This window comes from Cervus elaphus, chromosome 20, assembly GCF_910594005.1.
Source record: "Cervus elaphus chromosome 20, mCerEla1.1, whole genome shotgun sequence".
Classification (NCBI taxonomy): Eukaryota; Metazoa; Chordata; class Mammalia; order Artiodactyla; family Cervidae; genus Cervus; species Cervus elaphus.
This window is the reverse complement of record NC_057834.1, coordinates 140,246,692-140,269,375: the sequence shown is the minus strand read 5'-3', so window position 1 is coordinate 140,269,375 and position 22,684 is coordinate 140,246,692. Positions and strand designations below refer to the sequence as shown.

General features: G+C 52.6%; 1 protein-coding gene across 5 annotated transcripts; it reads left to right on the top strand.

Annotated features, from left to right (window-relative positions):
• The first annotated feature begins 10,435 nt into the window (after nt 1–10,435).
• Nucleotides 10,436–21,403, top strand: FAM240C (family with sequence similarity 240 member C). Of its 5 annotated transcripts, none has more exons than XM_043878459.1 (4): nt 10,436–10,516; nt 16,002–16,146; nt 19,413–19,561; nt 21,171–21,403. In XM_043878459.1, the coding sequence occupies exons 3-4, from the start codon at nt 19,416–19,418 to the stop codon at nt 21,298–21,300; spliced, it is 276 nt and encodes a 91-aa protein (XP_043734394.1). In that variant the 5' UTR covers nt 10,436–10,516; nt 16,002–16,146; nt 19,413–19,415; the 3' UTR covers nt 21,301–21,403. The 5 variants fall into 5 exon arrangements, with proteins under 5 accessions (XP_043734394.1, XP_043734395.1, XP_043734391.1 ...); XM_043878460.1 differs by having other exon boundaries at nt 10,453–10,505; XM_043878456.1 differs by having other exon boundaries at nt 10,455–10,525.
• Nucleotides 21,404–22,684: the final 1,281 nt, after the last annotated feature.

The following is a 22,684-nucleotide window of genomic DNA, read 5'->3' as shown; positions in this document are numbered from 1 at the left end:
CTAGTTTTCCTTATAATTTTTCCTTGGACCCAGATGTTGTTATAAATGTGTTATTGGTCTCCAAGTAATTTGGGAATTTTTCCAATAAGTCTGTGTTATTGATTTGTAATTCAGTTCCATTGTGGTCATAGAACATTGTGTGATTTGAACTTTTTTCTACTTATTTAGAGCTGTTTTAATAATCAAGGAAGAATCTGCCTTTGTAAATGTCACATGTGCCCTTGCAAATGATGAGCTTTCTGCTGTTGATAGGTGAGTATTCAGTGACTGTCAGTGGTCTCTACTGTAGAGTCTGATGTCAACATAGCAAGTCCGAGTTTTGTTTGATTAGTGTCAGCCCAGTGTATCTTTTCCTATGTTTTACTTTTCACCCACTCATGTCTTCGTTCATAGTTTCTCATAAGCAGCTGATTCTTTATCCAATGTGATCCTGGCCAGTGACAGGGAGAAACATGCTCAGGCCAGTCGAGTCTCAGAGTTGTTTGCCCTCATCCTTCTGATGCTTCTTTCCTCACCTTCATGTGTCAGTCAACATTCCACTAGAGACTCCAGAGGAACCATCTGCAGCTGTCTGAGCATCTCTGCCCCCGAGGTGAGCATTAGTACCCCCTCCCCCAGGGCCTGCAGTCTCTTGGGGGGCAAGGAGGGAAGCTGTCCCAACAAATGAGGTCTCACCTCATTTGCTCTCCATCTCCCAGAGGCTACTGCCCTTCATTACTTGCTGTCCAATATATAAAACCAGTTTCATGTTTTTCCCTTATTTGTGGTTGTTTTTAGTGCGAGAGTGAACTGGTTGCTTTTACTCCATCTTGGAAGGAAGCACAAGGCCTCAAATGTCCTTCACTCTTTCCCTAAGTCAGGACGCAGCCAATGCAGGAGGCGATCTTGGGGGTCTTCATGCACTTGAAGGGCTCATGGGATGCACCAGCTAATTCAGGTGGTCAGGACGGCCAGATCAGGCATCAGCTGGTGCTAACGACTGTGCTTGCCCATGACTGGACACTGGCCGGTCAGCTCCCAGGGCCACCTGTATCTCCCCCTTGGGAAAAACAATGGCGAATGTGAACCCCACTTACGCAAGAGAGTGGAGGGGGCAGTGTCAGCCTCTGACTTTTTCATGTTCCTTTAAAGTAAAACCAGGCACTGAGGCTCATCACCCAGTGGTACCCCTGAGCAGGGACTGACCCCACCCCCTCCCGGGGGGACACAGGGCAGACTGACCCCAGACCCAGCTTCCTGCTGGTCCTCTCCAGCCCTCATGAGACAGCAGAGGGTCCAAGCCCCCTCAGATCAGAAGACACTCCAACAGCAAAGGAGACACTGGTCTCCCCTGAGGAACGGGGCCAGCCCTTCTGGTCCAAAGGAAACAATCGTCTTGAGCCTGGCCCCACGTTTGAACCTGTGCTCCTATAACTAACCTGTCAGCCCCTCCCCACCACTCAAGGCTGCACCGACCTGAAACAAGTGCACGTTCATGGTCAGCTTGCTGGGCACCCAAGGACAGGCACGAGCTGCCCAGTGATAAAAGAGAGGAGCTGACAGGTGGCAGCCATTTGCAGTGGTGGCCAGGCTGTGAAGGACTTAGCGGTGAACAGGCTGTTGTGCTTATAAGAAGCAGAGGGGTCTGGGCCAGGGTGGGACCAGGAGGCCAGCTGGGCATCCAGCCCAGGGACATCGCACCCAGGGATGCCCCCTGCACAGCGCCGTGGGCCCTGCCTTTTCCAGATTGAAAGGATGATGTCCGATCAAAACAGGGCACACCGTTTGTTAACTATGAGCCGTGAGCTCAGCAGAAAGGCCGACAGCCAGACCCACGTGGCTTCAGAACCAAAATCCAACAGCCTCCCCATCTCCCTGTCCCTTTAAATGAGGCAAACCATGTGTTTATTTACTCTATTGTTCTAATCGTCAGATGGATGGAAGATGGCAACCAACATCTCCACAGTTTACCCCAAAGTCCCTGATTCACTCCTCTCAGCTGCTTGGTTTCAGCCTCATTCCTGCCATGGCTGCACCAAGACCCCAGCTCTCCTTCCCTGGTGGTGTCTGCTGGGGTCTCTCCTGGGGTGTCTGGCCCCAAAACATCCTCATCCCCACAAGGCGAAGTCCATCTGAAGTACTCTACCAAAAACTAAAATAGCTGGGAGGCAAGAGGAGAGTTGAGGACACATCCTTGCAGGTTATAATGAGAGGCGGAAGACTGAAATCACCCAAACATCCAACAAAGCCAAGTAAATTCTGAAGCAGGAACTCATCAAACACCGTGGGTTTTAGCATGTCTAAGAGCTTGGAACAGCACGGGAGGACATGCTCTGTCACGTGGGGACAGAAAGGGGCAGAACAACTGATTTTTCCTCCTCAGCGAGCAGGATGAAGAAAAGAGACAGGGAAAAAGAGACCACAGTGGAAGGAGGAAACGCAGGTCACCTGCCAAGGTCACACTTCAAGGCATCTTCCAAGACATTTATAGTATATCCCAGAGTGCGGGACTTTGTTCTAAAATTCCCACTTCTTAGGTAATTTTTATCTCAGGAAAATAGCACATATGCCTATTTGAGCAATTTTGCTACCAAAAGTTTACGATGAGAAGTGACTCACCCCTCCTCCATCTCTGAGGCCCACACCGAGAGGTGACTGCCATCCACAAGGTCTGCAGGGTCATCCTGGGCCAGGAAGGACGCAGCTGACTGCATGCTTGTGAGAACACAGCTAATGCCTGGAGGCTCACCCAGTGACGCCTGTGATGTGGGAGGCCGCCCCCCACCCCCTGCTCCTCTGAGTCAGCGCTCACGAGCCTCCTTTTCTCTCATCAGGAGGGACATTCTGGAAGGGAGATGCACGTGTTGTGTGTGTGAGACCTGGGGTAGGGGGCAGAGCTAAACATCCAGAACCACCCACGATCACCTGGTTGAATCTTCGATCTCTTTTTGGGCAAAATCCAGATCGCTTAGAAATGCATGTGACAAGCTCTGAAAGTCCACCTGTTCCAGTCCCCATGTCACAAATCTGACAAAATTAAACCTTAAATCTGCTTCAGCCACCCCAGCAGGGCAGAGTCCTGGGAATCAGAGGCAAAAGCACTGTTGGAAATCACAGCAGAAAACCACTCCCGGAAACAAGATCAGTCTGGTCCCAACACAGCTCAGCCTCAAAGGAAACTCAAAGAAGAGACTGAAAAGGAGCAAATGGGGGGATTGAGCTGCTTGGGGCAACACCAGCTGCAGGTTCAGGGGTCCAGGTGGAGGAAGTGGGGAAGGAAGTTGAGAGGTGGCCCTGTCTGCAAGCCTGCAGGAAGTGGGGAGTGGTTGTTACACAGCAGTAGCTGACTGATGTGCACCTGGTGAACATGTGGAGCAGAGCCACAGTGGCACTCCGGCAGGAGCTTTGCTGTCATCGACAAGTTCATCTGAGCGGACAGGGGCTGGATGTCCACCTGGACGAGTGCCCCACTACCTGCTCAGCTTCCTGACCTTGGTGATTTGTCCCCAGCCCGGCGCCGAACGGCTGGCACCCAGCACCTGGGCTGTCCTCCCAGCTGTCACCCCCCTTACTCCTCGGGGATGTAAGCAGCATGCGCTCACTCCAGGATGGCCTGAGAAGGGGCCTTCTGGCCCAGAGAAGGCAGCATTCCCCATAAACACACCCAGGTAAGAACTGCTAAGACAGGTGGGTCAGGAAGAAACCAGCATTACGGGTCTCAAAGCAGTAAGCATGACAGCAGAGCCTCCTTGCAGCGGACGTCTTTACCCTTCAGCCCAGCATCTGGGGCGCCCCGCTCAGCTGACTGCCCCACGAGTAGGATGTATCCATTGGTAAAATGAGCAAGTTATTAAAAACGGTAAATAGCACTGATGATAAGGAGAGAGATTGAATGATGACTTGTGTATCTGAAATCATAATATCCAGGCAGACACAATAAGACATAAAGAAGCCAGACACACTGGTGACTAAATTCAACATCAGAATTTAGTTTCAGCAGAACATCATCCATGCCTTTAAATTAGGGCTGTTAGTCTGAAATGGGTTGATTTTGAGGGTCTGAACAGCACTGGTTTCCGTTATTTAGCAGAAAGGAGGTGATAGGAGTGTCTGTTCCCATCTAGTTTGTCTGTACTCAATGTTCCATTCAGCTCAGTTCAGTCACTCGGTCATGTTTGACTTTCAATGAACACCCAGGACTGATCTCCTTTAGGATGGACTTGTGGGATCTCCTTGCAGCCCAAGGGACTCTCAAGAGTCTTCTCCAACAGCACAGTTCAAAAGCATCAATTCTTCAGTGCTCAGCTTTCTCTGAGCAGTCCAGCTCTCACATCCATACATGACCACTGGAAAAACCATAGATTTTATTATAGGGACCTTTGTCGGAAAGTAATGTCTCTGCTTTTCAATACACTGTCTAGGTTTGTCATAGCTTTTCTTCCAAGGAGCAAGCACCTTTTAATTTCATGGTTGCAGTCACCATCTGCAGTGATTTCGGAGCCCAAGAAAATAAAGTCTATCACTGTTTCCATTGCTTCACCATCTATTTGCCATGAAGTGATGGGACCAGATGTCATGATCTTAGCTTTTTTGAATGTTGAGTTTTAAGCCAACTTTTTCACTCTATTTCACTTTCATCAAGAGGCTCTTTAGTTCCTCTTCACTTTCTACCATAAGGATGGTGTCATCTTCATATCTGAGGTTATACATATTTCTCCCGGCAGTCTTGATTCCAGCTTGTGCTTCATCCAGTCTGGCATTTCACATGATGTACTCTGCACATAAGTTAAATAAGCAGGGAGACAATATACAGCCTTGATGTCCATGTCTTGGCTATTGTAAAGAGTCCTGCAGTGAACATTGGGGTGCATGTATCTTTTTGAATTATGGTTTTGTCTGGGTATGTGCCCAGGAGTGGGTCATATGGCAGCCCTACTTTTAGTTTTTTGAGGAAGCTCCATACTGTTTCCATAGTGACCATACCAGTTTAGAAGCTCTGTTAGCTGAGTGACTAAATGTTACCCTCTCTCCCTGATTTGTATTCAGTGGACCTGGAAACAGACACAGACACAGGTACAGGTGTGTACTTGAAAGGGGCCCCTCACCACAGGCTTTCAGACTAGAAGGGCTTGTAGGACCAGAGGACACTCACTCACCAAGGTTTGACAAGCCTCTGGTGGATCTGGTTTGGGCCTGAAGGTCTGCATTTCTGAGGCTCTGGGGGTGCTGATGCTAGGGTCACAGTTTGATAGTGGGGACTGTAACTGACACCCCACCCCGGTATGAGCTTTCACAAAGGCAGGGTGCTCGTGGGCAGGGGGCTCTCGTGAGGAATCATGGGCTCCTGTGTTTACCTGGGCAGAGGTAGGCAGGCAGGGCAGCCCATCCTGTGGGGCTGGAGTCAGTCCAGGTCCCTTGTTTCTGTGGTAGAACCACCAGCATGGGCAGTAGGGGTCGGCCACCATCCAGCCCTCTGCCCCAGATGGCCTCTGTGATAAGGGAGCTCTCCCATTTCTCAAGCTCAGGGTCCTGCCAGCAAAATTGTCATAGTACTTTAACCCGAGACCACGGTCTGAATGTCTGTGGCCCCCAGATTCCTGTGTTGGAATCCTTACCCCAAGGGCAACAGTGTCAGGAGGTGGGGCCTCCAGGAGGAGGTGGGGCCTTGGGTGGAGCCTCATATTGCGATTGGTGCCCCATAGCAGAGACCCTCCCAGGGAGCTCCCTCCTCTCCCCCATGTGAGGAAACAACGGAAGTTGACGGTCCTCAACCAGGAGGTGGGCTGGCACCTCGATCTTGGACTTGGTCTGTGGTGCTTTCATTATTACAGCTCCCAAGGACCAGGACCCTGAGTGGCACACGGGCAGCCTCTGCAAATGGCGAGGGTCAACAGGCTCTTTATCGTGTTGCTACACTGAGTACTGGGCTCCAAAATCACTGCAGATGGTGACTGCAGCCATGAAATTAAAAGATACTTACTCCTTGAAAGAAAAGTTATGACCAACCTAGACAGCATATTAAAAAGCAGAGACATTACTTTGCCAACAAAGGTCCATCTAGTCAAGGTTATGGTTTTCTCAGTAGTCATTTATGGATGTGAGAGTTAGACTATACAGAAAGTTGAGTGCAAAGATTGGCTGCTTTTGAACTGTGGTGTTGGAGAAGACTCTTGAGAGTCCCTTGGACTGCAAGGAGATCCAATCAGTCCATCCTAAAGGAAATCAGCCCCGAGTATTCATTGGAAGGACTGATGCTGAAGCTGAAGCTCCAATACTTTGGCCACCTGATGTGAAGAACTGACTCATTGGAAAAGACCTTGATGCTGGGAAAGTTTGAGGACAAGAGGAGAAGGGGATGACCTTGGATGAGCTTGTTGGATGGTATCACCGACCCAATGGACATGGGTTTGGGTGGACTCCGGGAGTTGGTGATGGACAGGAAGGCCTGGCGTCCTGCAGTTCATGGGGTTGCAAAGAGTTGGACACGACTGAGCGACTGAACTGAACTGAACTGATATGTGTGGAATTTAAAACATGACACAAATGAACTGATCTATGAAACAGAAAGGGAATGTTGGACATAAAGAATAGATTAGTGTTTGCCAATGGGTGGTGGTGGGGAGGGATGGAGTGGGAATTTGGAATTAGTAGATGCAATTATATATATAATAGAATGAATTAACAATAAGGTCCTACTGTATAGCACAGGGAATTATATTCAACATCCTGTGATTAAACCATAATGGAAAAGAATACGAAAAAGAATGTTTATATGTATAACTGAGTCACTGACGTACAGCAGAAATTAATATAACATTGTAAATCAACTAAACTTCAATAAAGCACATTTTAAAAAATGAAACTTCACCTAAAAAACAAAACTAATGCAGCTCCGGGTGGCTGATGATAAACAAGGCCAGGTGTGCACCTCCCCACTCCCAACCCCCCACTCCCCACCCCCACACCATCCCCCAATTAACCGGCTCCTGGGGAAACCATGCAGTTTAACTGCGTCGGAAAGGCAGTTGGCTCACCTGCTTTAACAGATGAAATGCAGATTCATGGTGAAGTGGTTCCTGGCTTCCTTCCTGTTCGCTGATGAGACTCGTGAACTGGCAGGAAAGCACCTGCCTCCCCAGTTTGCCACTGGAAGTCACCCCAGTGACCCCAGCCATCAGGACGTTTGCTGGACGTCACCAGAGTCCAGCGAGCTGAGGCAGGGGCAGGCCCTGTGCTGGGACCTGGAGCAGTGGTACCCCATGGTCTGGGCTCTGCCCGTGCGCGAATAGCAACCCAGGTGAGTGGAGACCCGGCCCCCCTGCCTGGGGGCACTCAGCAGGTAAGCTCTGCCCCCAGCCCCTCTCCCGTCAGCCTGTGACCCAGGCCCTGTCTTTGCCTCCGGCTTGTAGGCCAGGCTGGGAGACTGAGGTCCCTGCCCTGGGGTCAGACCGTCGGGGTCCTCGCTCCAGCATGGACACAGCTACTCAGGGAGACTGGCTCAGGACAGGGTAGTTGTAGTCCAGTCATCTCTGGAGAAGCCAGAACCAGGCGCTGGACACCCACGGTGGACCCACAAACCCCGGGGTGCCCAGCGCCCACCCGCCCTCTCATAAGCGCGGGACGTGGCCAGCTTACAGAAAGGACTCCCGTCTGAACACAGTCCTGCCTCAAGTTTGATTCAGCCTGGAGAGTTGGGGTTTCCCAGCCTATTATCACATAACACCTTTTAATGAAGGGGAATGGAAAATTACAAAACCAGTGGACTTCGAAAGTGAACTAATAAGAATAAAGACAGTAATCTTGTTCATTTTCCAGGGGAACTGGGTTTGGTCATTAGACTGTGTGGAAGTCCCTGTGCGTGAGACGTCTGCCTGTCTGCCTGCCTCTCTTTCTGTTTCTCTGGCCCTCTCTCTCTTTCCTATGAACTCAGAAGCCCCCGCCTGATCCATCGATACTGCACTCAGACTTCCGTTCATCCACTTACCTCTTGGATCTGCTCCCATGGATGTTTTCTGTTGTTTTCTAACAGTTTTATTGGGATACTATTGTCGTAAGTAGCCCACGTTTAAACTGTGCAGCTTGTTAGCTTTTGACACACATACACTGGGAAACTTCACAACTAAGACAGTGAACACCCTGCCCCTCTTGACACCCCTGCCCCCCCACCATCACCAAGGCAGTGTGCGTGGAGGTTCAGGGTGAGCTGCTGGCTCAGGGGTGGGCCGTGACTGCCAGGACCCAGGAGGAAGCAGAGCCTTAGTGACCAGTACTCAGTCTTGTTAAAAACTCAGGTGAAGATGTGGCCTTAAGACAGACGTGTTTTAGGATATGGCCAAGTCACTGCTCCACCGCGAATTCCTTGTCATCCTGGCCAGGAGCAAACAAGTCTTATCAGCATTTGCAGGTTGAAATGATCTCATCTACAAAGAAATATTTGGGGTCTAGCTTGGAATTACAAGGAGAAAAAAAGCAATCACCCAGAGAATTTAGGCAGCAGGTAGGGTTTTATTTTTTTAATTCCACTTTTTTAAGAAAAGACGGGATTTTTCCACTCCAGGTTTTCGGGAGAGATAGACAGAAGGGGACTTGGAACCCTGTCCATCCCCAGGACATGTTTCCTGCCACATTTTTGCTGTACGTTCTGCCTCTTGGGCATTTCCAGACACAGGCCGAGGGTCCAGATGCCAAAGGACCACTCAGAACACTCCAGCTTCCTTTGTGCAAGAGTCTGCACTCTACCCCAGTGGCTGGTGTCATGACGCCCACAGGTGAGGTCCACAGGTGAGGTCCACAGGTGATGTCCACAGGAGAGACTGGCTCCTGTGACTCAGCCACAAACGCGTGGGGTCACAGTGACCCTCAGGGACACAGGGTGAAGCTGCTCCAAAGTGATCAGGTCTTACCCTCGCCAGCAAGTCATGTGTCCAGGGCTCCTCTCCACCCTGGATTAAATGCTTCTTGCTTCAGATTTTCAAAGGCACCACAGGAATACATCAGGAAAACAGTCGATTAGTATCGCATCTCTCTTTGCAGTCTTGCTTAACAGAGGAAGCCTCCCCTTCCACGGAGGCTCATTCCATGGTTAATACTGACTGTCGAACAGCAGGCTTCGGAAACCCGGCGGAGGCGATCTCTGAAGAAGAGCCTGTGCCCTTCAGAGCAGGCAGAGACAACGCCTGTCAGAGGATGGGCCAGTTTTGGATGGAAAATGGAGGAGGAGGAGGAGGAGATGTCTGCTTGCCCAGGATGCAGACACTGTTCTGCGTGTCCACAACACTTCCACCAACACCTAGAAAAGCTCACTTTGTTTACATTAATTCAAACCACATGACATGGCTGATTTCATCCATTTTCTACCTTCAAACAGGGTCATTTCAAAACAGAAAACATATACAGGTCTGGGGGTGTCCTCCTCCTCCTCCTCCCGCCCCCAGACTCCAGCTTTGAACAAGTGTGCATTTAGGTTCTCTGCCCTTTTTTTGTGAGTTGTTCGGTTTTTTGATGTTGCGCTTGCCTGAGCTGCTTGTATGCTTTGGAGATTAATCCCTTTTCAGCCACATCATTTGCAAATATTTTCTTCCATCCTGCTGTTTTCAGTTTATGGTTTCCTTTGCTGTGCAGAAGCTTTTGTATAATTGGTCCCATTTATTTGTTGTTGTTTTTATTTTCATTACTCTAGAAGGTGGATCCAAAGAGAATGAAATCATGCCATTTGCAGCAACATCGATGGACTTAGAGATTATCATCTTAAATGAAGGAAGTCAAATAGAGAAAGACAAATATGGTATCACTTATATGCGGAATCTTTTAAAATGATACAAATGAATTTATTTACAAAACAGACTCACAGGCACAGAAAACAAACTTATAGTTATCAAAGGGGAAAGCTGGGGGGAGGGAGGATAAATTAGAAATCGTGGATTAGCAGATACACTCTGTTAGATGCAACCTACTGAGAGCACAGGGAACTCCAGCAATGTTCTGTTATAACCCACATGGGAAAAAATGAGAAATGGATGTGTGTATGCGTATAACTGGATCACTTTGCTATACAGCAAAAACTATAAATATCGTAACTATAAATCAACTGTATTCCAATATAAAATAAAAGTGTTTAAAAAAAGAAAAATGCTCCTTACGCCTGGCTGCTTTACTAAGAGCTAGTCCTGTACTGTTTGGAGACCTTCGCTCACACGTCTTAGGATAAAGGGGGTTTGATGACAGCTGTGTTCTTAAAACCTCCGCCTCCCAGGGGTCCCAGGAGCAGGCCACCGGAGGAGAAAGCGGCGCGAACGCGATCCCGGCAGAAGCCGGCGCGCGGGCACGGTCTCCGCTGCCCTCGGGGCCCATCGCGTCTCCAGGGGCCACCGGTCGGAAGGCAGCTCGTCTTTCCCAGAGCTGAGCTGGCGCCAGGCCCCGGGTCACCGAGCCGGTATAAAAGGGAGGGGCAGACTCAGCCCGGCGCTGGGGACACAGGAGGACGCCCGCCCGCAGGAGCAGCCCGAGCAGCCCGGAAGGACCGCAGAGTAAGCCCCAGGTGATGCGGGTGAGCCCGCCGTGGGCTCGCATGGGAGCCGGGCCGCACGCGCATCTTCTGGGGGTCTATTTACGTTTGTCCGCAGCCTTTCCCACTCAGAATTCCAGAGACCCCATCCGTGGCCTCCCTGTCCCTGCTTCCCACCCCAGGACCAACGGCAGTGTGTCTCTGTCCACCACCCACTGCTTTCTGGTGACCTCTTCTGTCTGTCTGTCTGTCTGTCTGCTTGCATTCCTGCTCTGTGAGGACTTGGAAGGCTGCCCTGTGGAGCTGGGCTTCCCTGGAGTGAGAGCTCTGAGACTCCGTGTCTTTGGGAAGCTCCACAGAGAGGAGCAGCCGAGCTCCCCTTAAAGTGCCAGGTTTCCCCGGGTCTGAATGAGCCCAGCGCCCACCCCGCTCCTCCCAGAGGACAGGCCCACCGTGGAGTGGATGCCCCACACACAGTCAGCACCCCCATCCCCTCCCACGCCGTCAGCCCAAGTTTTTGCCCACTTAATCACCGGCTTCCCTGACTCTGGAGGACTTGGCCCTTGGGGACAAACTGCTGCATCTCTAAGCCTCTCTGGTCTACAGGGCCCCCCACAAAGTGGTCACCCTCCCGCCCCCTCGGATCCCACCCCATGGCCCTCACAGGCTGGCCTCACCCCTGCCTCCGGAGCTGGAGGTCACAGCAGCAGCAACACCCTCATGATGTCACAAGGAGCACCTGGAAGATGCCCCTGGTCCCTGTCCTTGGGTGCCTGGGCCAGGTTCCGGAACCTTCCGGAGCCCCCCAGCAGGGTGATGCATCTTGGACACGGGCTGGGCAAAGGTTCACACATTAAACTTCAAGGGCAGAGGGCTGTCTCGGGAGGAGAAAAGGCCCCCTTGTTTGATCCCTGAGCCCTGGGATGGCCGGAGTTCCCAGGGCAGCACAGGGCTCGGGCAGCTGCATGCCAGGCATGCCCACATCCAGAGACCAAGGCCTTCACAGTGGAAGGTGGCCTCCTCCTCCTGCAGCCTCCTGGACCCCAGGCCGGCCTCCATGGGGAGCGGTTCCTCCACCAAGCCCACTCCCTCTGGACTCAGGTCAGCAGCCCAGCGACGGGAAAAGGCCAGGTTGATGAAGTGGCCCTGCGTCCAGGCAGGCTGGGCTCTGCTTCCCCGGAACGTGAACATGCGGGAGCCACCGCCACAGAGGCCCAGGGCCATGCTCGTGTGTGCTGGAGATAGAGGCCCGGGGCCACGCGTGTGTATGCCAGAGACAGAGGCCTAGGGCCACACGCGTGTGAGCAGCTGGGCTGCGATCAGGAGAGAGACTGAGGCCCCAGGTTGGCAGTAGGCGGGCTGGCCATGGCCCATGCTCTCCTCGGGGTCCTCACCATTGGCAGAGGGGATATTGACCCATTTCTTTCTGGGGAGGGGTCTTTTCTTTTTAGTATCAGGGTGATGCTGACCTCATCATATTATGAATTAAGAAGCATTCCTGCCTTTTTAAATTTTTGGACTAGTTTGAGACGTATAGGTGGCAGCTCTTCTTTAAATGTTTTGTAGAATTTATCTGTAAAGCCATCTGGCCCTGGACTTTTGTTTGTCAGGAGTTCTTGTGGTTGGTTTGTTTGTTATCACTACTGATTCCATTTCATTACAGGTAATTAGCCTGATCTAATTCTTCCTGATTCAGTCTTGGGAGATTGTGTTATTAATACTAGGAATTTACCCATTTCTTCTAGGCTATCCATTTTATTGGTGCATAGCTATTCATAGTAATCTCCTCTGATCACTTTTATCTCTATGGTGTCAGTTATAACTTCTCCTTTTTCATTTTTGATTTTATTTATTTGAGTCTTCTCTCTTTTTCTTGATGAATCTGGATAAAGGTTTATCAATTTTGTTTATCTTTTCAAAAAACCAACTCATAGCTTCATTGTTTCTTTTTCTACTGTGTCTTTTGGGCAGTCTCTTTTCATTGACTTCCACTCTCTCTGATTGTTCCGATTTCTTTCCTTCTAATAATCCTGGGTTCTCTTTGCTCTTCTTTCTCTAGTTCTGTAAGCATGAGACTAGGTTGGCTGTTCGAGGCTGTCCTCATTTCCTGAGGCAGATTTGTGTCACTGTAACCACATTGATTGTGGATTGCTGTGCTTCCATTTTTATTTGTCTCCCGGTATTGTTTTTATTTCCTTTCTATTTCTTCTGTGATACATTGGTTGTTTTGGAGCATGTTGTTCAGACTTTATAAGTTTGTTGGTTTTGCAGTTTTTTTTTTAATTGATTTCTAGTCTCATAATGTTATAGTCTGAAAAGATGTTTGATATGATTTCAATCTTCTTAAAATTATTGAGATTTCTTTTATGGCTTGGAGAATGCTCCATGTGCACTTGAAAAGAATGTGTATTCTGCTGCTTTCAGATAAAAAATATATGTATGCATGTGTAAATATATATGTAAGTTATGGTTTTTCCAGTGGTCGTGTATGGATGTGAGAGTTGAACTGTAAAGAAAGCTGAGCCCTGAAGGATTGATGCTTTTGAACTGTGGTGTTGGAGAAGACTCTCGAGAGTCCCCTGGACTGCAAGGAGAGCCAATCAGTCCATCCGAAAGGAAATCAGTCCTGAATAGTCATTGGAAGGACTGATGCTGAAGCTGAAGCTCCAATACTTTGGCTACCTGATGTGAAGAGCTGACTCATCAGAAAATACCCTGATGCAGGGAAAGAATAAAGGCAGGAGGAGAAGGGGATGACAGGGGATAAAATGGTTGGATGGCATCACCGACTCAATGGACATGAGTCTGAGCAAGCTCTGGGTGATAGTGAAGGACAGGGAAGCCTGGCGTGCTGCAGTCCATGGGGTCACAAAGAGTTGGACATGACTGGGCAACTGAACAACAACATACATGTGTGTATCTATTAAGTCTATCTGGTTTAATGGATAGTTTAAGGCCAGTGTTTTCTTATTGATTTTCTGTCTAGATGATCCATCCCTTTGATATGTTAGGTGTTCAAGTCTTCACTATTATTGTGTTACTGTCAATCAATTTCTCCCTTTATGGTTAATATTTACTTCATGTATTTAGGTGCTTCTATGTTGGGTGCAAACATATTTACAGTTGTTATAACTTCTTACTGGACTGACCCCTTCATCATGTAATATTTTTTTTTATATCTTGTTGCAGTTTTTGTTTTAAAGTCTATTTTGTCTGATATAAGTAGATTTCCTTTCATTTCCATCTGCATGGAATACCTTTTCCCATCTCCTCACCTTAAGTCTGTGAGTGTCTTTATAGTGGAAGTGAGCATCTGGTAGGCAACATACATGGGTCTTATTTTTCCACCCATTCAGCCACTCTATGTCTGGAGCATTTAGTTCATTGACATTTAAAGTGATTATTGATAGGTATGTGCTTATTGCCATTTTGTTAGTTGTTTTCCAATAGCTTTTGCAGTTCTTTTTGCTGCTTCTTCTTTTGCTTCCTTCCCTTGTGACCTGATGGCTATTTAATGTCATGTTTGAATTCCTTTCTCTTTGTGTGTGTCTGTTACAGGCTTTTGATTTGTGGTTATCATGAGGTTCATATATAACAACCTATAGAAATACATGATTACTTAATTTGATGACCTCAAGTTCAAATGCATTCTAACAACCCTACATTATTACCTCCCACACACATGTTTAGTATGCTGATGTCACATATTACACCTTCACCACTTATTATGGACATAGATGATTTTAATGCTTTTGTCTTTAAACCTTCCTACTAGGTTTATAACTTGCTATTCTATTACTTTTACTCAATGTTTGCCTTTACCAGTGAGATTTTTTTCTCTCTCTCTCTCATAGTTTTTATGGAGAAGTCCCTTTAACATTTCTTGTAAGGCTAGTTTAGTGGTGCTGAACTCTTTTGGCTTTTGTTCATCTGTAAAGATTTTCTCTCCCTTTCAAATCTGAATGATGGCCTTGCCGGTTAGAGTAGTCTTGGTTGTAGGTTCCCTTTCATCACTTAGGATATATAGCACCACTTCTTTCTGGCAAAGTTTCTGCTGAAAGGTCAGCTAATGGTCTTATGGGCAATTCCTAGTAGGTAACTAGCTGCTTTTCTCTTGCTGCTTTTAAGATTCTATCTTTATCTTTAGTTTGGCCACTTTAATTATAATGTGTTGATGCCAGCCTCTTTGGGTTGTCCTTGTTTAGGGCTCCCTGTACTTCCTGGACCTGGCTGTCCTTTTCCTTTCCCAAGTCAGGAAAGTTTTCAGCAACTATTTCTTCAAAGAAGTGATCTGCTCCTTTCCCCCTCTTTTCTCATTCTGGGGCCCCTATATATGAGGTTGTTATAGAAATCTCTTAAACTAGCCTCATTTTTTACTCCTTTTTTCTTTTTTCTGTTCAGCTCCAATGATTTCACCACTCCGTCTTCCAGACCATAGACCCCTTCCTCTGCACGATCTAATCTACTGTTGATTCCTTCTAGTGTTGATGCTTTTTTTCAGCAACTGTTTTCTTCAGCTCTGTCTGGTTCCTCTTTACATTATCTCTCTGTTGAAATTCTCACTGTGTTTATCCTTACTCTGAGCCCATGAGCATCTTTCTCAGTGTAACCATGAACTCCTTATGAGGTAGGTGGCTGATCCTCACTGTGTTTATCCTTACTCTGAGCCCATGAGCATCTTTCTCGGTGTAACCATGAACTCCTTATGAGGTAGGTGGCTGATCCTCACTGTGTTTAGTTCTTTTCCTGAGGTCCTCTGCGTCCTGCTTTCGCCTAACTCTCTGTGTTCGTTTCTCTGTGTTCGGGTGTTTGGTTACTCTTCCCAGTCTTGGAGGAGTGGCCTTAGGTGAGAGATGTCCTTGGGGGCCCACGGCATGCCGCCTCCAGTCTCCAGAGCTCCATGCTGCAGGAGGGCCCCTCTGTGGGCCGCGTGGACCCTTCTGTCATGGGGGGCTGACTGCGGCAGACCCCCTGAAGGGCAGGGCAGGCCTCCTGAGCAGTGAGCTGTGTGGCCCCTGTGGGGCAGGACAGTGGCCAGCCCACTGGAAGCCAGGGCCAGCCCCCCACGTGGCTGACTTCCAACCTGCAGGCACTCAGGGTGGATCAAGAGCAGCCGAGCGTGGGGCTGGGGGGAGCCCCCAGGGCTGACGCTGGCCCCCTGGTGGCTGGGGCTGGACCCTGGTCTTGCTTGCAGGCAGGGCTGGGTCCCCATGCGCATGGTGCCCAGCCAGTGGTGGGCGGGAGAGGACTGGTGCTGACAGCTCGTGCTGGCTAAGCCGCTGGCATCAGAGGCTAGGACGAGGGCTCCAACGCAGCGCTGGCCAGCGCCGGTGTCCACGTGGCAGAATAAGCCTCCCACAGGGGCTGCTGCCAGCACCTGTGCCCCAGGGCTCTCCGCAAGGCCCCCGCCTCCCCGGAGGCACCCCAGGATCAACAGGGGTGTCTGACCCCAGCTCCTGCAGACTGCCACCCCGCCCTGGGTCTCCCCAGCCTGGACAAGCAGAGTCTGTTCCCGCAGCCCTCCGGCTCTCCTGAAAGGAAGCCAGACACTCTGGGAGCTCGTCTTCCTGGTGCAGGAACCCCAAGCTGAGGAGCTCGACGTGGGGCTCAAACCAACCTGCTCCTTGGGGGAAACCTCTGCAATTGTGAAATCCATCCCACTGGTGATTTGCAGGCCACAGGGTGCGGGTCTCCACATACTGTGTCCCCACCGCTGCTGCCTGTCTGGCTGTGGGTCCTCCGTTATGTCTTTAGTCCTGGGGGCCCCTTTCTGCTAGTCTTCTGGTTGTTCTCACTGATGTCACTCTGAAGTGGTTGTCACTCTGAGTGTCTGTGGGAGGAGGTGAGTTCAGGGTCCTCCTTCTCCACCATCTGCCCCCCAGCATGGCTAGTTTCAGAGCTGTTGCTGCCGCCTCCCACGGAGCGCACTCACTGCCTCACTTGTTCTGTGAGTACACGTGCATGGCCTCCAACCTCCTGCAGGGACATGGGGGCCCCAGGGCCCTGCCAGGTGGTCAGGAGGGGTGGGGTCCTCACAGTGCAGACCTGACGGTGGAGCAGGGCTCATCTCTGGGGACTCAGAAGGGGCCGCTCCCAGGCCGAGGAGGGTGGCCGCCTGGGGTCCGTGAGTGAGGAGGGGTCTTCCCTGGGGCCCACTTTCACTGTCACAGTGGAGCCCGGCCCCGGCTGGGCTGCTCTTGCCCACCAAATCTAGCCTGTCCCCCACCGCCTCCCCAGCGTGTCAGGATGGCCGCCCTCCCGGCCCTGCCGGCTCCACCCCCTGCCCTTCTCGCCTGCGAATGTCTCCCTGCTCCTCCATCACACCCCAGCAGGTGCAGGCTTGGGCTCGGCATGCTGGGGTTAGTCACACGGCCTCGCAAACCCTGATCCAGCAAGCCAGCAGCTCCAGAGACTTAAAGATGTTTCTAACGGATCTACTACCAGGCTGTGGCTTCTCCTTTAGTTTTCACAAGCCCCCTGTGCCTGAGCGTGGAGGGCTGGTCTCCCGAGCGCCCTTGGACCCCAAAGTGGGTGGCGGGTCATTCCCCTCTCTTCTGGTTCCCACGCCAGCACCCCCTGCTTCTGCCCTGTGCCCTGGCCCGCACGTCACAGGTAACTTGGCCCCTACCTGCTTCCACAGGAAGATCTGCAGGCCTTGAGCCAGCCTCCCCTGGCTCCCGTTGTGCACCACGTGGGCCTGGGCTGGTCTTCCTCCAGGGCTCGTGGCCTTCAGATTCCCAGCTCCGGCTGCAGCTGCTCACAGCTGTGCCCACGGCCAGCCCTGTGTCCCAAGGGTCAGCCAATGTCCAGGCCCCAGCGGTGGCTCCCCGGCACTCACACCCACACACCACATGCAGCGTGCAACACACACGGGAGCTCCTTTCACACCCCAGGCTGCCAGGGCATGGTGCTGAAGCCCGACGCTGTGCTCTGAGACCACTGGGGGCTCAGGGAGGCCCTTCTGCACAGGGCTCCACTGGTCTCCACCCTGTGGGCTCCGTCCCACACGTGGCCCGGCCCTTGGCCTCGAGGCCCCGGGCACTTACAAAGCTCAGCTCAGCCAGGCCCCCGCCCAGACGCAGAGGCATGACCTACCGGCCCAGAGGACCAGATGCCAGGCATCCTGTGCCCACAGCTTCTAACAAAGGTCCCAGATTGTGCATCTCACCATCTTCCCGCCAAACACAGCTTCAGGCTTTCTCTAAGCAAAGTCGCCTCTCCATCCCTTCAGACAAGAGCATCTGGCTTGTGGGTCTAAGCCCGGGGTGAGGGTTTCCTTCTGGCCTCTGAGAAACCCCGTGACAAATGGCAGCAGGTTCAGCAGGGTCAGCGTCCTGCAGGGGGGCAGATTCTCCCAGCCACGCTAACCACGGGCACAACACGACCCACACCACCGTCGCCAGCTCAGGACAAACACCTGTGCCTGAGACTGAATTCTCAAAGTCGAGTCTGACCAGCTAAGGGGGTTGAAAGCCCAAATGTGGCCTAAGAGTTGAGCTGTAGAGGCAGGCCCCTTCACAATGCGGTTAGAAGCCGTGTGGAAGGAGTAGTAGAGAAGCCACCATTGGGGGCGGGGGGGGGGGGTGCTTTGTCCACTGCTGCCCCCGACCTGCTCTGCTGGGAGGGAGCTGGTTGGTCCTGCAGTTCCCATGGTCAGAGGTTTTAACAACAGCCAATTCCAGATGAAAAACCTTGCATTCTGTCCCCGGAATCTTATCTTGATCTCAGTTCCTAAATATGCCAGGGGTGCCTTTGGAATGAATGACCTTGGCTGGTCTCAGGGGTCCACAAGGAGGTCTGGAATCCCCTATGAGTCTTCTCTTGGACCAGTGTCCACCTTGCATCCTGCAGTGAGGGGTCTTAATACAAAACATGTGATGCAGTAAGGCCAGTAGATGAGGCTGTGACTTCGTTGAACAGTCTGTCCCTCACGGTTCCCAGGGGAGGGTGGCAGGGTCAGAGGGAACCGTGGTTTCTGTGGGAAGGCCCAGGGGAGGCAAAGCGGAGGATGCGCAGGCCTGTGGGATTCCAGGGGTCCCGAGGTACAGGGCCGTCCCTGGCTGTCTGGCACCCCACCCTGGGTGCAGAGGGCAGGTGGATCTTGGCCCAGAGAGCGGGTTCCCCCACGGAGGGGGTGCAGGTCCTGGATTGCTTAGTGGATCTGCACCAGGAGGCCCAGACCCAGCACTAGGGTGTCAGAACAAGGCATGTGGGGGCGGGTGTGCAGGGCGGACACCAGGACCTCAAGTTCACAGATGCTGGAGACACGGTGAGCACAGTGACGAGCTGGGAGGCACCACACGCTGGCAACAGAAGGTGACGCTTGCCGTCCTGGAGGCGGAACTCGGGACGCAGATGTGGGCAGGGTGGCTTCCCTTGAGGCCTCACCCGTTGGCAGGTCCCGGGTCCTCGCAGGGCATCCCGCTGTGGTCTGTGTCCTGACCACCTCTCCTGTCAGGACACTGGTCCTACGGGTCAGGCCCCTGGTGACCTCATTGAGCCTCAGTCACTTCTGTAGCACTCCGTCGTCCTGGGGCCGGACGCACAGCTTAGCCCAGAGCTCAGGGCTCAGGCAGGGCGGCCGCTGTGTGAGCACCACACACCCGCCAGCCAGCTCTGCCTGGGATCACCCACACAAGAAGCAGAGAAGAGGTGCTGTCACTTAAGTTTCCAAACACCCAAGGGCCCCAAATGGGATTTACCACCTGCTGCCACATCCCCTAATCCAGGAAACCAGTCCAGAAGACGTCAAGGCCACTGGTCATGAATGCGCTGTGAGCGGCTGACAGTCTGACCCCCCAGGAAGGTGCAAGGGGGCAAGGGAGACGTCTAGGGCGGAGCCGCCTTCTTATCAGTAAGGGGCTGCTTTCATGAGCTCTCAAGCCAGCAAAGCACAGCATGACAGGTCTGCACATTCTCCTTTATCCAGAACATGAGCAAAAGCTACACCATGAGGTTCCATGGAAGGGTAACCTACGATGCCGATGTGCTAAAGATGTTTTGGGAGAAAAAAATCAAGCTTCACACGGAACTACTGCAGAAGGAGGACATGAGGATCCGCAGGAGCGCCCTGGACAGGTGAGCTCGGTGCCAGCAACCTGAGGGCAGAGAAACACAGCTGTGCCGGGGCCGCCAGCCTTCAGGATGCAGGTGTGCACAGATCCTGCCACCCGCTTCCTACCCCGGACCAGTGTCAGCTGAGGGGTGCGCACGAAGCACTGAACATCAGCCATGCTGACTCAGCTTCAGAAATACATCACTGAGTCCCCAGTGGGAGAGAGGACCACCCCATCCCTCCATCTCCCCATCCCTCCGTCACCTCATCCCTCCATCTCCCCATCCCTCCATCGCCCCATCCCTCCATCACCCCATCCCTTCATCCCCACTCTCCTGAGGGTCCTGTGAGAAGTTGCTCTGCAGGGTTCATCTGATTTAATCTGTTTTTCTGACAGTTGCTCCCACTGGGTGCAGGATCAATCAGCAAGTCCATCCTGCTCCTTGTCACATATGTGCTTGATTTACAGACTCAAAGCCAACTCCACTTTCTTTCTGAGTGGATGCCAGGGGCCTGTGGGTGCTGAGGGGTGTGTCCTAGGTGACCCTGAGCAGTGGACAGTTAAGAAGGAATGTTAGCACATAATTTGCACCAAGACAAAGACTCAGATGGCCAGAAACTTCCAAAGTGGCCCCAACCTTAGTCCCCAAATAGCACCAGCAGCTGCTGCCCTGGGAGCTGGGCTGGAAAGGCGGATTCTTGGCGACTGCAGAGGGCTCAGCCTTGGTGCTGACCTTGCCAGTGGCCAGAGGTCTGGTTGCCATGCTGCGCCCCCCCCCCCACTTCATCCAGTGCTTCTGGCTACTCAGCACAGGTATGGGGCTGTGGCGCCTCCTGTCCACACCGTGTGGCCCCCCAGAGCTGGTCACTGTGCTCACCTGGCCTCCTGGGGCGGAAGTCCAGGCACAGAACCCTCATCTGAAGGGCTCCTGGCCCAGGATCCCTGCTGGGTCTCCGTGGCCTCCTCCCTGTCCTTCGGGTACCATCAGGCCCTGGACATTCAGGGTCTCAGCCCACGGGGCAAGGTCCCAGGAGCAGGCTGCTGGTCAGCACTGCCCTGCCAGTCACTGAGGCCCTGGGCGGGGCTGACAGCCTCACCTGTCCGAGGAGACACGTTGGTGAAGGGGCCTCAGCCCGCCCCCAGCCCCGCCCCTGGGCGGTGGCAGCTCCGCCCTCGCCCCCAGGCCGTCTGGGCTGTCCTGGCCTCCCTGGGTCCCGGCCGGGACAGCGCCTGTGTGGGCACTTCCCACCAACTTGCCCTGCAGCCCCGGAGGTCGGTCCAGGCCAGGCTCCCATCCCACCCGCTCCCTCCAGCCCAAACCCCGTGCTCACATGGGGCCCAAGGGCATGTCCAGTCTAGGGGGCCTGACCCCCTAGGCCGGGCCTGTCTCCCCCTGGTCACCACTGGGTGTCGTGCTGTGGTCCCCATCACAGGCCCCTGTCCCGGGAAGCGAGCGCCCGAGGCCCGCGTGGGGGTGCTGGGTGGGGCAGGCCGACCAGAGCGCTGCGTCCCGACCTCTGGGAGGAGCCCACGGGGCCCTTCCTGGCGGGCAGGCAGGGCTCTCGGAGACGGGCGGGCCGCGGGCAGCCCGGTGTGCCGGGTCCTCACTAAGCCCAAACGGCTGCCCCCAGGCTCCGCGACGAGTGGGCTCGGCAGCTAGAGAGGAGGAATCAGATGCTGCAGAGCTCCCGGGAGGCGCCCCCGCGGCCAGCCCCGCCCTGCACGCCCACCCTGGGCGCCGGCGACCATCCAGCGGCCTGAGAGCGGCAGCGCCCCGCTGCCCCGCGCCGCCCTTGCGGCAGCCCAGCCCCCGCGTGGTTTTGCGTCTCTAGCGCAATGTAAGCGCCCAATAAAATCTCAGATGAGTGGATGTTTTGTGCGCATTTTTCTTCATATCTGTAAAATGTACACACACTAAAAGTGAACGTGATGCCAGTAACACAGCAAGTTAGAAACTGCGGGGCTGTGGGGACTTGGGCAAATTTAAACACAATTTAACTCACCTTTGATCAAAACGTCTGCAAAAGCTCAGCCTAAGGACAGTGCCTGAAATCTGTGTGCTCCCCAAATCCCTTTAAAGTCCTCACTCACCACCACATCATCTCAGGAAGCTACGCAGCCTCATACTCACTTGGGTTTGGAGGCACCAGTCTCCAGAGGCTGCAGAGGCCGATAGGGCTGGGACTCAGTGTTTCGGTCTCACCCCTGCCCCGTCCCCCCAGCGGGGGCTGTGACCTACCCGGGTCCCCAGATGAGCAGGGCCTTGAGCCCGCAGCAGAGGCCAGGCTGAGACAAGAGGACCTGGAGCGAGCCGGATGCCCGCCAGGGGCTGTGCCCTCTCCACACGGCCCCCAGTGGGAACCACCACGGTGCCTCGCTGGCAGGGCGGAACTGCTGGGATGGGGCTGGGGCCCGGCTGTGTCGTCTCTGCAGATCGTGTAACGTGGAGGTGGATCGGACTCCACCTCGGTCTGTAACCTTTGTATTCTGGCGCCTTCGCTATGAGTTAGCAATGTTGGCTGTGGCTTGAAATACACAGGTCAGCACGTTCTCAAGGCTCAGACCTTTACAGGCGTAACACTTTCTCATTCATACAGAGATAAAGAGTTGCAGACCAGAGAATAACATTTTCCCACTGGAGATTTACAGGAACATCATGACCTGACCTACGTGGACAGCTGTGAGAACAAAGATTCCCATAGCAAGAAGTTCACCACAAACAGCCAAACCCCATCCCCCTTTCAGTATAAAAGGAGCCTAAATTCTAAGTCGGCAGAGATGGCTCTTTGGGACACTGGTCTGCCATTGTCTCCATCTGCTGGCTTTCTGAATAAAGTCACTATTCTGTGCCACAACTCATCTCCTCTTTTATTGGGCTGTTGTGCGGCAAGCAACACAGGTTTGGACTCCATAACAGTTGGGTTTGGGTTCTGTTTTGTTCTGACCCCTAATCCAGTTGGCAAGGAGAGGGAGGGGTTCTCACAGCTTCTCCAGAGACTTAACCAAAGGAAAAAAATGCCAATACAAATGGCCACGTGACATCCAGGGCATTTCCAGAGGTGTCCACAGTAGACTGGACCACAAGCGAATATCCAGCAGAAAAGGTCCAGAACCTGACACAAAGCTTGGGTCCTTGACTTGCCAA

What these genes read in the sequence shown, in the direction of transcription:
- FAM240C (XM_043878459.1), top strand. Translation starts at nt 19,416, where the DNA reads ATGAGCAAAAGCTACACCATGAGGTTCCATGGAAGGGTAACCTACGAT. An exon ending in CGCAGGAGCGCCCTGGACAG is followed by an intron (nt 19,562 to 21,170) that starts GTGAGCTCGGTG and finishes GGCTGCCCCCAG; the next exon opens with GCTCCGCGACGAGTGGGCTC.